The sequence below is a fragment of the Lissotriton helveticus genome, chromosome 2_2, assembly GCF_964261635.1.
Source record: "Lissotriton helveticus chromosome 2_2, aLisHel1.1, whole genome shotgun sequence".
NCBI classification, from domain to species: Eukaryota; Metazoa; Chordata; class Amphibia; order Caudata; family Salamandridae; genus Lissotriton; species Lissotriton helveticus.
In genome coordinates, this window is record NC_136060.1 from 351,741,891 (window position 1) to 351,756,883 (window position 14,993).

The 14,993-nt window shown below is 46.5% G+C and overlaps 1 protein-coding gene across 1 annotated transcript in view; it reads left to right on the forward strand.

Moving 5' to 3' along the window:
- Positions 1-1,524: 1,524 nt before the first annotated feature.
- The window catches only part of HTRA3 (HtrA serine peptidase 3), a 265,925-nt gene continuing 252,456 nt past the window's right edge, over positions 1,525-14,993 (forward strand). Inside the window, exon 1 of the mRNA XM_078678531.1 lies at positions 1,525-2,598. Coding sequence (XP_078534657.1) covers positions 2,163-2,598 — 436 coding nt within the window. The 5' untranslated portion in view covers positions 1,525-2,162. The remainder of the gene's footprint in view (positions 2,599-14,993) is intronic.

The window sequence follows — 14,993 nt, forward strand, 5'->3', positions numbered from 1 at the left end:
CTGTTTTGGGGATTCACAAGCTTTGCGATCGTAAAGTGTTTCCTACATGAGGCCCTTAGTTTGATATTTTTCCATTTACGTTTGTTTATCACCATTCCGATAGCTTTACTTTGGTTATCTCTTTCGTTGGCCTGAAGTAAACTCATTTGTTTACTGCACAAAATGGCACCGCCATGCACTAATCATAACTTATACTTACGCAGAGCATTGTGGAACTAACAGAATGACAACAGTTCACACAACACTAACACATACGCATTGTTAAAAAACAAATCACTACAACCTAGTTGCTGTCCATGTGCCGTATGTGTAAGGTGGGTCCCCATCCAGCAGCTAGGCAATTCACTTCGGGTACAACTTCCTGTTGTCCCACAACCACATCCTGTTTTATTTATCTCCTTTGAGGAGGGTGTCAGTTTTTGCCACTTCAGGCATGTTATTTGTTAACTTTGTTCTCCATCTGCTTGTTGTTGGATGTGGTTCCTGCACTTTGCCTTCCGTTGGTGTCTGGTATGACTACTTGGTACATCCTCGCGTGTGGTTTACTTTGACACGGAGGGTGTAGTGTGCATGGCAGGATTTAAAGTTATCGGTGTATTATAGGCATTTTCTGCATCATAGTGCTACCATGGTTTGCGCTATTGGGAACTGTGTTTGGATGACTTTTCAGACAGAATGGAACCAGAGAACAGCAGACATTTTTATAGAATATTTTAAAAGCGTGCCAGGAAAAATTCTAAACACTAAAATATCGTCGGATGTTGGTTTAAGGAAGGATACACCGAAACTGCAACTTTTTTTTTATTCCAAGGCTTTATTTGCAGCGAAAGGCAAAGCAAAACGAATGAAGTGCTTGACTGAGGAAAACAAACACAGCTTGGTCAAATAAAATGGAGTCGGTTTCGTGGGCAGAATGCAAGTTCAACATCTGACTGAGAATTAATGACGTCATGTTTGTTGTTTTATTCTCGTAGGGCCAGATTAAGGAATGGATAAGGGCGTAGGCACACTCAACGCGAGGTAATGGAACATTTTTAAAAGAGTAAGAACATGTGGAGACGGTCTGTAAGTTCAAACGCATATGTTGTGCTGATGTTTTTTAGCAATAGAAAAAGCCACATCTGCGCGCGTCTCCAGAAGAGGACCACTTTTAGAAATGCCTCAAGGTTTTCAAGTTAAGCACAAAAAACACATGGATTGTGTTTCGAAACCACCCTGCATTTATTTGCAGTTCAAATTCGCCATTTCCCTCGTGCATTTTATGCCGAGGGAAAATGATTTTTTGGGGGGAACAGCGCTCAGTATTTTCACACTTGACTACCCCAGCCAGTGAGGCTTCTAACGCCTGTGCACGCCACTGCAGCCTGGCCTCCAGATAACGGCGCGGCTCCGGGGAGGGGGATGCGAGCACATTCCATCCCTCGATGGGCTGGGATTGGAGACGGGCCAGTTGTGCCTGGAGCTCTGGCCCCGAACTGCAGCCAGACGAGCCCAGCGGTGACTCAGTGCAGGCAGACAGAGCGCACACAGTATAACTGAGCCGGCGAGCGCGCGCTGCCCTCATCTGCTGACTGCTGTCTGTCCTGCAGGAGCAGCTGACGTCTGGACGCCTCTGCGACCCGCAGCCCTCACGCTGGATGGAGAGTTGAAGCAAGGTTCCTTCCCTGCTGAAGCTCTCTGGCCAAGACCCATTCAATGTTTACTCACGCGCTGCCTTGAAACCGCACCGGGTCTGCACGACTTAAACTGATTTTCATGCTTCTAGGGTTGCTACCGGGATAACGGTTTACGATGACAATCTGAGGCAGCCAATGAGCACAGGGAAGCGAAAGCAGTCTATGTTTTCCAAAGCAAGCGTGCATCATTTTTTAGCCCTGCTCCAATTCGCGTTTTAATTTGGATTGCTCTCAACAAACACGTCAGCTGACTGGTGCAGAACAGTCCTTAAAGAGTGCTGCACATTATTTGCAAATCGGAGAACTTGCCGCTTGCACGAAGGAAAGAAAACTCCACTTCTGTTTTTAATTTGAAAAATTGCCCTTTTAATCTCTAGGATTACTATTTTGGCTAAACTGCAAAATAGAGGGTCATTAGCTGGACAGAACTGCACAACTTTTATAATTTTCGTAACTTTGCTATTTATTTATTTAGTGTTAAAAAAAATGGCGATGTTGAAATCAGCACATGTCAAAGTGTTTGTGTGCCTACTTGTGGCCGCGATCACAGGGCAGGGGGCGGCGGACCCCATAGGCCTCAGCAAGTGCTCCTCGCGATGTGATGTCTCCAGATGCCCGAGTCCCAGCTGCCCCAGCGGCTACGTGCCAGACCGCTGCAACTGCTGTCTGGTCTGCGCCGCAGGTGAAGGGGAGGCCTGTGGCCGCAAAGAGGACCCGCCGTGCGGGGACAGTCTGGAGTGCAAGCACCCGGCAGGGAAGCGCATGGCCAAGGGCGTGTGCCAGTGCAAGCTGACGCCCAAGGTGTGTGGCAGCGACGGAAAGACCTATGACAATGTGTGCCAGCTGAAGGTGGAGACCCGCAAGGCGCTGCAGCAAGGGCTGCCCGCCATCCTCCAGGCGCAGAAGGGAGCCTGTGAATCGGGTAAGGGCGCGCAAGCATCACCGGCTTATTTAACCACTGGGCCTTATCTCTGACCTGCTCATAGTGTTGTTGCCAAATGTTAACAATGGGAACTTATACCTGGGGACAAGTGGGTTCTAAGTATACCACTAACTTTAGTCTGAGTGGACTTTATCCTTTAGGCCAGCATTTGATTGATTGATTGATTGATTGTGGGTTTCTAAAGCGCTAGAATCGACTCCCGAAGGAGTATCTCTGCGCTGTAGACCGCTGGGGAACCCGTCCTGGCTTTCCCTGTGAGATGGTCCCTACTGGGTATCTCCAAGGTGAAACCAGGCATCCCCGGCGTATGTGGGGGGTCGTTGTGGAGATGAGGCAAGCTAATGCCCAGAGTTGCCGAGTGTGATCCCTAGTTAGAGTAGGCACCGAGGCGAGAATTATCGAGTCCGTTGACCCTGGTCCAAGACCCTGCCGCGTTGGGGATTGAACCCTGGTCCCGGGTCGTCCTCTGCTCCAGGGTCTGCCGCCTCTAACCAGTGAGCCACACCACTCCACTTACTACTTAACTGGCAGATATTTTGGTACGGAGAAGTGTGGGATGAACAGAAGAGGGCTTCGTATGCTGACAAGGATCTGAGACTACACAAGAGAAATATGTGACATTATAGCCATTTGTTTTTTAAGCTGAAGCCTACTAGACAGAACAGCTGTCTGGTTTACAAAGATATCTTGGGGACATTCTGAAAGCTTCCCTTGGAATGCATTCCACACATTGCTTACCATTGGCTTTGTGATTTGTAAATCACATTTGATTGCTTTCTTTTTGCGGGGTTTATTTGTGTTAGGTTGTCTAGCATGACTTTGTCCTTTCCGTGGAGCATAGCCTATTTACTGTATTCTTCCACGAGTGCTCGCTTTCTGTTAATAGGCCTTTAAGTTTTGTTCTTATCTTGTCACATTTTGCTGTGCATTCAAAGACAGGGGTGAAATGTTGGGAGCTTGATGTTTACTTGATGTTTACTTTTCTGTCTCTGAATTCAAAGTGAGAGGATTTATGTGACAATCATGCTGGGAGCCCATGTGGCAGGAAAGGCTGTAGGATGTTATTTTTTCTAGCCAGCAACAGAATTTAAATGTCTGTAAATGAACCGGGCAAACATTTCAGAATATATCAGAATGAGGAAAGCACAAATGAAGCAAATTGTTTTGTAATTCCGACGTGTAGTTGAAACATATATTTTAATAAGATAAAAACAAATCAATTTACTTGGTGACACCATTTCCACACATTATCGTTTGTGCGCTGCATAGTCTTATCAGTAAAACTGTATGTCTGGGCAAATGTAATGGTCATTTCAATTGAAAATGTGCTGTCTGTAATGGCAATGCACTACCACACCATGAATACTCCACTCTATCAACTCCACTCTACTCACTCTACTCCACTCTACGCCAGTCCACTCTACAACACTACTCTATGAAACACTATGACGCTCTACTCCCCTCTACTGTACTCCACTCCACGCTACTCTATTACACTCTACTCCACTCTACGTCCTGCCACTCTACTCCACTCTATATGACTCCACTGTAAGCCATTTCACTCTTCGCCCTTCCACTCTAAGCCACTCCACACCCTTCAACTCTATGATATATCACTCTACAACACTCTTCTCCACTCTACATCACTTCACTCTATGCATTCCACTCTACCCCATTCCGTTCTACGCCACTCCACTCCATTCTATGACACTCTACTCCACCCTACTTCACTTCATTCTATGCCACTCCACGACACTCCACTCTACGACACTGCACCACTATACGTCCCTCCACTCTACTCCAGATATGCCACTCCACTCTAAACCACTCTGACACTCTTCACCACCCTTTGCCACTTCCTCTAGGCCACTGTATGCCACTCCAATCCATGCCACCTCACTCTATGACACACCATTCCATTGTACTCCACCCGCTCTACGACACCCCATTCTGTGACCCTCTTCTCCATTCCACTGTACTCCACTCTATGCTACTGCACTCTCCGACACTTTCCTCCACTCTATACCGCTCCACTCAAGGCCACTTCACTATGCAACACTGCACTCTACTCCACTCCACTTTAGGACCCTCTACTCCACTTTACGCCACTCCATGCTACACTACTCCACCAACGTCACTCCAATCTAAACCTTTCCATTCTATGCCACTCCATGATACTCAACTTTATGACGCTCTAATCCATTCCACTCTACTCCACTCTACAACAAACTACTCAACTCTACGCCTCAACACTGTACAACACTCTACACCACTTCACTCTAGGCCACTCTGCTTCACTCTATGTCACTCCACCCTATGACACCCCACTCCAATCTATGACATTCTACTCCACAACAATCTACTCAACTCTACTCCACACCACTCTACTCCACTCTGGGCCACTCTACTCTACTCCACTCTATTCCACTCTACTCCTCTCTACAACAATCCGCTCTATGACATAACACTCTGCGACACTCTATGCCACTCCACTCTGTAACACTTTACTCCACTATATGCTTTGCCACTCCAATCTACTAGACAATACAGCACTTTAGTCCCCTCTCTATGTCACTTTACTCCACTCTGTGCTATGCCACTCTACATGCCTCCAATCTGAGTCACTCCACTCTGACACTCTACTCCACTCTATGCCACTCCACTTCACTCTACAACACTCTACAATACTCCACTGTACTCCACTCTACTCTAAAGCACTCTATGACACTGTACATCAACCCATGCAACTTCACCTTAGGCCGACCCACTCCACCCTACAACACTCCACTGTACTCCACTCAATTTCATGGTACCTTACTCTGACACTCTACTCCATTCCATTCTACTCCATTCTGGAGTAGAATGTGGCTCAATGGTTAGCGTGGCAGACCCTGATGCAGAGGTCTAGCCCGGGACCAGAGTTCAATTCCCCACCTCGGTGGGTCTTGGGCTAAAAAATTCCACGGCCCTTATAATTCTCGCCTCGGTGCCTATTCCAATCATGGAGTCCCACTATGCAACTCTGGGCAATAGCTTGCTTAATCTCCACAACGTCCCCCACAACGCTAAGGATGCCAGGCCTCCACCTTGGGGGTGCCCAGGAGTGGACACCTCACAGGGAAAGCCAGGATGGATTCCACAGCGGTATTCATACAAGCGCCTTGAGACCCTTGCGGGTGAGTAGTGCGCTATACAAGTATCAATTTGCATTTACATTTACGTTCTACTCCACTCTGTGCTACACCACTGTATGCCCTTCCATTCTATGCCCCTCCACTCTACACCCCTCCACTCTACACCACTCCACTCTACTCTTTGCTCCTCCACTCTATACCCCTACTCTATCACCCACTCTATGTCCCCTGCTCTATGCCCCCACTCTTTGCCCCTCCAATCTACGCCCCTCATCTCTACTGCTATCTACACCACTGTAATCCACTCTACATCACTTCACTTTACACCACTCTACATCACTCCACGACACTCCACTCCACGCCCCTCCACCAGGTGCCTGTCCACTCTATGCTCTTCCACCTAATGCCCCTCCACTCTATGCCTCTCCACTCGGTGACCCTCTGCTCTATGCCTCTTCGCTTCGCTCTACTCCACCCAAAACCACTCCACTCAATTCGATGCCAGTCCACTCTACGACACTCTGCAATCCTCCACTTCACTCTATGCCCCTCTACTCTATGCCATTTCATTCTACGCCCCTCCACTCTGTGACACTCGACTCCGCTCCACTCCACTCTCACCCAAACCCACTTCTCCTAAGCTTTGTGTTGTACTCTCTACTGTGTTTTTCTCCCTGGCCCCAGAGTTGCTTTCTCCCTCATGCTTTGCTTTTCTCCTCCACTCTACCTAATCTCCCCACCCATTCCTCTATTGGCCCCCCACCGGGGTGGTCATTTGTTATTTTGCACTTTTGCATAAGCCCCCTCCCCCATTTTTTTTCTTTACTGAGACATGTTGCTTCTGTCATTTTGGATTGATAAATAAAATATTAGGAAAACGGTGCCTACGTCATTCTGTAGGTGCGCACATGCATAGTGATGAATTCACGTGCCTACTGAATAATGTGACTGGCAACAGCAGTTGCATTATTGCACTTTATTTTGCAGATGTTATCCAGCAGTGGCAAGCTGCACCGACAAAGCAAATAGGTCTAAAAGGCGAGTCCTATTAGTGCTTGTTTTACTTTTCTTGTTAAGCGCTGCTAAGATTTACAAGATGTGGAAGGGAAAGCCAACTCTGGTCCCTTGAAGCCAAGGCAGACTCAATTGAGTATTGATGATGAAGGCCTAGATCCATTAATGGATGAGTTTGGGTGCCTTTGGTGTTGGTTTAAAAAAATCTAGTTGTCAGGAAGCTCCCCCTCCTAGCAATGTTTTCAGGTTCTTCCTGCAGGACTCCAACTTGCCGAGGCAATCACTTGTGGGTCTAGCATGCTCTAACGTTCATGCTCTAAATTGATGACCTTGCACCAGCTTTTGGTTTATTTTTTATAGAGGATGGTTATGGAGCACCTGACTATGTGTGACTAGGAAAGGTTATATTTTGGGAGGTACACGTGACCTGTTCCATGAAAGGTTAGTAATAGTAGTCAAAGTAAGTCACTTACACCTCAGCGGGCAGACAGCCAAGCAGCAGCAGCAGCATGTCTGCCATATTTAGACTTCCCTGCCATTGCCGCAGGAAGTGCCGTTACTTACCAGTAATCTTCATTGCCCCGATTAAGGTCCTCCTCATCCCAGTCATTACTATATGAGGACGTCCCAATTCCAGACAGGCACTTAACACACTAGTCTGTTTTTAATGTTTTTTTATAATAGCCCCTGCCACCTGCCTCCTTTCCTACTAGTAACAAGACAAGACACACCAATAGGTGGAGGGAGGGGACATGACTGGGACAAGGAGGACCATAATCGTAGTAATGAAGATTACTGGTAAGTAACAACACAATAAAAGTGTGATGTGACTGCCAGGTAGCAGCACTACACATTTCCAGGACAGAAACTCCCTTAGCCTCAGCCCAGGAACGGGACACAGATCTAGTGGAACAACCCTGAGCCTGAGCCGTAGGAACCAGCCCCAAGGAATTATAAGATTGATAAACTGCCAGACGCACCCATTGAGAATTAAAGTAGTCACTTTTTTCCCCTTTAGCCCCCCGTCCCACCAAAGGACACAAACAAAGTAGGAGAAAGGCAAAAATCCTGAGCGCGCTGCAGATAAACCTGAGGAGCCCTTTGAACAACCAAAACAGAGGGCACCTGACCATCAACCTCCACAGGAAAATCAGGAAGAACAACCTCCTCTTGCTAATGGAACTTTGAAGAAACTTTAGGGACAAAGGCCAGTTCCAACCTCAGAAACATTTTATCCGGTAGAAGCTGCAAATAGGTGTAGGAAGCTGACTCTGTATACAGTATACCAAAGTATGGTATAGTGTGCATAGAGTCCAATGGATCCCCAGAGCTTTACAGACGCTAAAGTAGATAATATTAAATGCTCTCTTTTGTGGTAGTGTGGCCAAGCAGTTAGGCTTATCAGAGGGTTGTGTTAAGCATTTGTTATACAGACTCAAGCAAGAAATGATTACACACACTCAGGGACTAAATTTGAGACCAATTGTTTGTAAAATACTTTGTTGAAGTAAAATACTTTATGCAAAACCGCAGTTTTTAAGTATAAAAAGTGAACACAGTGCATTTCTCAAACAGTACAATGTTAACCAAAGTAATCTGAGTACTTTTCGCTGCACATATTTGCCCTTAGAGGAATTTTCCATCTCATCTTCAACCTCCCCCTTTTGCTTGAGGCTCATACAGGCAGCCTGCACAGCATTATTAATCAAATCCTGCAAATCAGGTCTTGATATTTGCAACAAATCATCCTCTTCTAATTCTTGCACATGTTTCCTTTTGGAAGCAGATTTCCCAGGCGTAGCATCAGACATCTCCACAGGCTCAATTTTAACAAAAAAAGAGCCAACCAGCCTGGCCTGAAGTAGGTTGTACCAAGTAACAACTCCCCATTTATACCTGTCTCCTAGCAACCAAATCTCACTCACCACGAGACTTTGGGAGCATAAGAGACAGACTGCCGCCTCTTCCGCAGCCCTGTACATAACAGACAAGGCCGCGGGGTTCAAGTGCTGCCAGGACCTCCCAGCACTTGTCCGGCCTGCCAGCGGGCTGCCAACAATGCTTCCTGCCCCAGCGAAGCACCTGCGCGGCGACTGTGACCATGAGCGTGGCAAAATTGGGCACATGCGACCTATCGCCAGAAACAGCAACACAGTAAGGCAGTGCCTGCCCCTAAACAAATAGTAATGACACTCATATCCCTAACAACCATAACAAAAATAATGTGTAACTTACAGCCATAGCGTATTCTCTCACCTGTTGTGGGTCAGGAAATCAAGCAGGCACGGAGGTAGGTGGGTGGGGCTTTTATTAAAAAACCCATAAAAAGCAGACTAGCATGTTAGGAGCCTGTCAGGAGGCGGGATCACCAGAGACGTTTTAAGGCATGGACAAAGTGGGCTCTGGGTTTAAGAGGGACCCCTGATAGGGCCACCTCTGTTCTGCAGAGAGTCTTGCCCTAATGACCATTAATAATTCTTAAACAGGTTGTTTCAAATGCCGTTTTAACTTTTTTTTTTATGTGTGATGTCTGAGAGTATATTACAGACATTTTGTAAAAAATGTTGTGCTGCATACAACATCCATAAAAAAGTTTATTTAATATATATTATAATAAATTAAATCAAAACAGGACCTAAAATATGTGAAATGGAAAGGTGTAACAGAGATTATTTGCAGTAATATTAGTGAACTGCTGCTGTTACAATACTGAACACACATCACTACCCCTGAATATTAGATGTAAACACATGTAGAATTTAGATGAGTGTGGCTGTGCACTCTCAGTGACCTGGCCAAAGAGTGCATGAAAGAGCTGAAATTGGATCATAAATTCAAAGCTGTTTCAAACAGGGGCCCCAAAAATATATTTGGCCCAGGGTCCCCAAAATCCTTAAGATGTCCCTGAGGACCACTTCATATGGTAATGACTGGGACGAAAATTGAAGCTGTTGATTGTAGCGGTGAGAATCTCCAGAACAGCTGGTTCATCCTGTAGAATCTTTAGATCTCCTGAAAGTTGATATACAGAGCAAAGAAATCCAGATCCTGGTGTTGTATCTAATCCGAGCAGAAGCCGTGTAATGGAGATCATATAATCCTTCACAAATGACTGTAAGGAAAACACGTGGTTGAGTGCACAAATAAGAAGTGCAAAAAGCACCCATGGTCCGCAATCGCCACAAATCGACGGACCTCAGCAGCGGGAGCCCTTCACAGCTGACATCAGGGGCAGCGCCTGCAACTCGCCGGACTCGCGGCTGCCTAGGAGGGGGCTGTTGCTCTTCAAGGGGCTGGTGCTTCACGACCGGCAGGGCTGCGAGCACAGGCACGGACTCCGTGGACCAGGAGTCCCTGCTCGCCCAATCGCCACCAGCTGGGCTGCTCTCCCTGCCGGCCACGCCCACCCGCCCACGGATAAAGGAGTGTATCGCCTCCTACCTGGTGGGACCTTTTTCCAAACGCCTGCAATCGCCATAAGTCGACGGACCTCAGCAGCGGGAGCCCTTCACAGCTGACATCAGGGGCAGCGCCTGCAACTCGCCGGACCCGCTTCGCGGGTCCCGCAGCGTGGCTGCCTAGGAGGGGGCTGTTGCTCTTCAAGGGGCTGGTGCTTCACGACCGGCAGGGCTGCGAGCACAGGCAGGGACTCCGTGGACCAGGAGTCCCTGCTCGCCCAATCGCCACCAGCTGGGCTGCTCTCCCTGCCGGCCACACCCACCCGCCAATCATGCCCCTAGTCATAAAAGTACGTTGGGTACCCGCAGCGCGGGAGCGCGCGGGAGCACGCCGGGAGCACGCCGGGAGCACGCCGGGAGAAGCCCGGGACAAGGGCGGGACCGTCTAAGGCCGTCCAAGGACGGGTCGGGCCCACTCTCTTCCATTGGTGATTTAAGGACTTTCTCTCATTGACTGGTATTAAGACTTTGTTTTAACTTTTAACTTTTATCTGTTTTTTGATATATTAAATTCACATGATGTCCTTGCGTTCAGGGAAGGATAGGCAGGTAACTGTAAAGACGAACAATAGGAAAGCCACTGGAACTTTAGATGATTTTATAACCCGGGCGACGGGGATTTTAGAAAAAGAAATTGCCTTTACTGAAAAGCGTTTGTCTTTAGACTTGATAACAGGGAAACGTTCCTCTTTGGGACGTATCGGTTCAACAATGACCCCCAATAAGACAACACTCACCCCTGACAAGAGTCCAGATAGTAATCTGGAAGCTAGCCCAAATCTTGTCGTAATTTCCGACTCCCAGCCAATTATGGCTGAAGACTTAGGGGGCTCCCAATATCAAGCACCTACACCCACTCCTACACCTATATCACCAGGTATTACGGGGGATAGCACCCAAGACTGCAATCTGAGCAATAATGGCTCTATCCCTACACAAGCTCGAGCCTTAGACTGTGAGCATGAACCTAAGCAACTTAACAAACGGACAAGAGGGGGGAATCACGGAAAGGGAAGTAGAGCCAAGCTAGCTAAGACAGTTGCACCTAGATTTCCGGCAAATGTGCCTAAGCAAAAGGGAACCCATGTAGGTGAGGTGGGTCAGAAAATCTTCTCCTTCAACACCAATAATAATGACGATCTATTGGGGAAAATTGAGAAAGTGGTTCAGAACCTTCTGTTGCCCCTCCTAGAGAGAACCCAAATTGTTAACTTAAAGTTAGATCAATTAGAACATCTTATCTCACTTAATACTCACTCTCTTGAATCACTGGTAAATAAGAGTAATACACTTGAGACGGGGGGCACTAACAATAAAAATAACAACACCAATAGTACCTCAAGAAAAGGGGGAGAGAAGAAAAATGTAAGTAAAGCACCCCCTACACCTGCAACCTTTGACCCTAAGGTAGCACCCGTCCCTTTAGTACGGTCTAAACCTATACCATTACCACGTACTAAACCCGCAGCAGCGGTCACCGTGGGGTCCAAAAGTCAAAATGTGGCCGGCATAGTGCTAACATCTAAAGCAACTACATCCAAGCAGGGAGCTACCTCTGGCCCTAAACCAAAACCAATATCATCACAGGTAGATAGTGACAGAATACATAAAAAGAAACTACCATCCGTAAATTTGCCCCCAGACTCTGTCCCTTTTATGGTAATCCTTACAGGAGTCCCCCCAGTTTTGCCTAATAAAACGGAATCAAATCAGGAGCTAAAAAATAAAGTAACATTTTGGCTTAATAATAATAGGCCACTTCCTCCTGATTCTAAAACAAAAATACTCAGTGTGCGCAGATTCCCCTGGGTGGGCCGAAGTGAGAAGGACTTAGAGGGAGACTGTATCCTGAATAATTTCAGGGACACTTGGGTAAAAGATATGATCTGCAGTAAACCAAGGTTTGCCAGAACTGGAGATATCCAATGCTTAGGTTTGGAGTATGTTTATCCAAATTTGAATTTTGTTCCTCCGACTTTGTACCATAAGAATTCCGGCCAGAGCTTTTATAGCGATACATACCCTGGGTGGACCCGGAGAAATATGGCCGTATGGCCGATTCAAAACAACTGGGGAACATGGCACCAGGGTGATGGCTTTTCCAGGGGATCAACATGTAACAATAATAACTTTTTGCAACCACTGTATAATGACCCAAGACTAAGATCTCAGGGAGATGATTATCTAGGGTGGTTGCCAAGCAACATCCCCCTAAGAAATCGTTTTGATCCACTTGTGGGTATGGAGGAGTTGGACTGACCATTACAAAACCTTTCTGGCAATGTCTTGTTATTGGGAGAGCCTAGTCAGTGGGAGAATGGGGAAAGTTGTAATGATAACTTGATGGAGGATGTTTCCGTATGTGAGGACCGTACTACTAACCTTCAAGAACCAGAGGTTGGCTGTACCAAAGAAAGTGAACCAAATTTAATTACCCTAAGGCAAGACTTGGCAGCAATACCAGAATCAGTTAGAGACAAACAATGTGAATCAAGGTTGTGTCTAATTTCTTGGAATATCGCTGGGCTTGCTACTAGATTAGAGGATGAGGCCTGGTTAGACTATGTGGGAGATCGTGACATTCTGTGTCTTCAGGAGACATGGAGCCGAACCCCTCAGAATGTTGATGGTTTCCAATCATTTAATGTCCTAGCGGTGCCCTCACAAGCGGGTAGGGCAAAAGGTGGAATAATGACAGCAATTTCACTAAAATTATGTAAACCTGTAATATCTAAGATAGCGGACACCCCATGGTTTCAATTGCTAATGTTGGACAACTTGTTTCCTGAACCACTGTTATTGATCAACTGGTATTATAATATCTTTGATGATAATGAGACAACTGTAATATCGAAACTGGAGGAGGCTATAGCCAGGGCGCGTCATGAACAACCCCTACTTTTTATCATCTGGGTGGGAGATTTCAATTGCTCATTATGCAGCCATGGGGATTCAAATGTGTGTGGCTTGAAAGATTCATATGAACATCCTCTAATACACTTCAAACACACACCCCAGGGGGATGCCTTAAATAATATTATTATCCTAAATGATTTATGTATAGTGGAGCCCTGGGTTGGTCCAAATTCGGCCCCAATACCAACCTTTCAGGGAAGTAGAGGCACGATGAGTTTTATTGATTTTGCAATTGTGTCTAGTGGGTATTTTCATTATGTTGACAAGTTGGAGGTAATTGCAAATGCTGCCAGTGATCATAACCCTCTAATGTTATCCCTGCTCTGTCCTGTTAAACCCAAACATCCTGTCCGGGAGCAATCTATAAAGTACAACAGGAATCAAGGCATTACTCTCAAATGGGGTAAAATAGATGCTGCTGGTCTTGAGGCGGAGATCCTAAATGGACATACAGCGGAATATGAGGCATGTCTCTCACCTACAGCTAACCCTGAAAAGGTCATAGGGAACTTTGAATCTTTATGTGGGCATGTAGCTGAGCGTCTCAAAAAACCAATTGGGAAAAATAAACCGATGGGCCCCAGATGGTTTGATGCCGTGTGCTCTGCATCACATAGATCCTTGAAAAAAGCATTAAAACAAAAGCCAAGGGATAAAGAGCTGGTTAGAACGACCAGATTGGCCTATAAAGAGGCCATTAGAACAAGGAAGCAGGATTTAAAAAACCTAGCCTGGGAGGATCTAGAGAAGGCCTCGGAATTAAAAGATACTAGGCTTTTCTGGGAAGTTATTAACCGTCCCCTTTTTTCGAGTAAAGGCAAGGATAACATCTTAATGCAGATTACAGGTGAAACGTGGGAATCTCATTTTGGGAAAATTTTCAACCCAAATGGAATCCAAACCCAGGAACCATCAGAAGACGCCAGGGAGCTGGTGGACTCACAAACATCGTTGTCCCTGTGCTCCTCGTTTACCTTACAAGAGGTGGAGGATGCCTTGAGGAAAGGCATATTACTAAAAGCCCCCGGACCTGACTCAGTACCCCTGGATTTCTTCAGGCATAATGTCAAGGTTTGGGCCCCTTTACTGTTAAATGTGTTTAGGGCAGTTGTTATTGGCCGCATTCCGGCATCATGGAAGGAGGCAGTGGTGGTGCCGATCTTTAAGAAGGGCGATAGATCTGACCCCCGATGCTATCGACCAATTTCACTAATTGATGCATCATGTAAATTATTGGGTAGGGTCATTTTAGCCAGATTGGAAACATGGGCAGACTCGGTGGGCCTCATTGTGAACTCCCAATACGGTTTCAGAAAAGGTACAGGGACGGTTGAACAGTGCCTGAACTTGGCTTTAATTATAGGAAAGTACATGAAGGCAAGGAATTCCTCCATCCACCTTGCCTTCATGGACCTTTCAAGTGCATTCGACACTGTGTGTCAGAGCAAGCTCTGGCAAATGATGGGGGATATGGGCTTTGAGGAACCCTTGGTCACCTTGCTTCGCAGACTGCATGAATCAACAACTGTAGCCATAAGGTTTGGGCCAGGGGGGGGGAAAACTAAATCTATCCTCTCAACTGAGGGTGTACGACAAGGATGCATATTAGCCCCTTTTTTGTTCCTTGTGTACACAAATGGTCTGGAAAAGTATCTGTTGGACCATTGTCATGACTTCCCAAAGGTTAACGGCAGGAGCATACCAATGCTTTCGTATGCCGACGATACGGTACTTATGACACTCACAGGAAATAGCATGCAGATCTGTCTTGATGCTTTTAACACCTTCATGTTGGACCTAGACCTAAAGGTAAATTTCACTAAATCCTTTGCTATGGTCTGTGGCCCAAAGG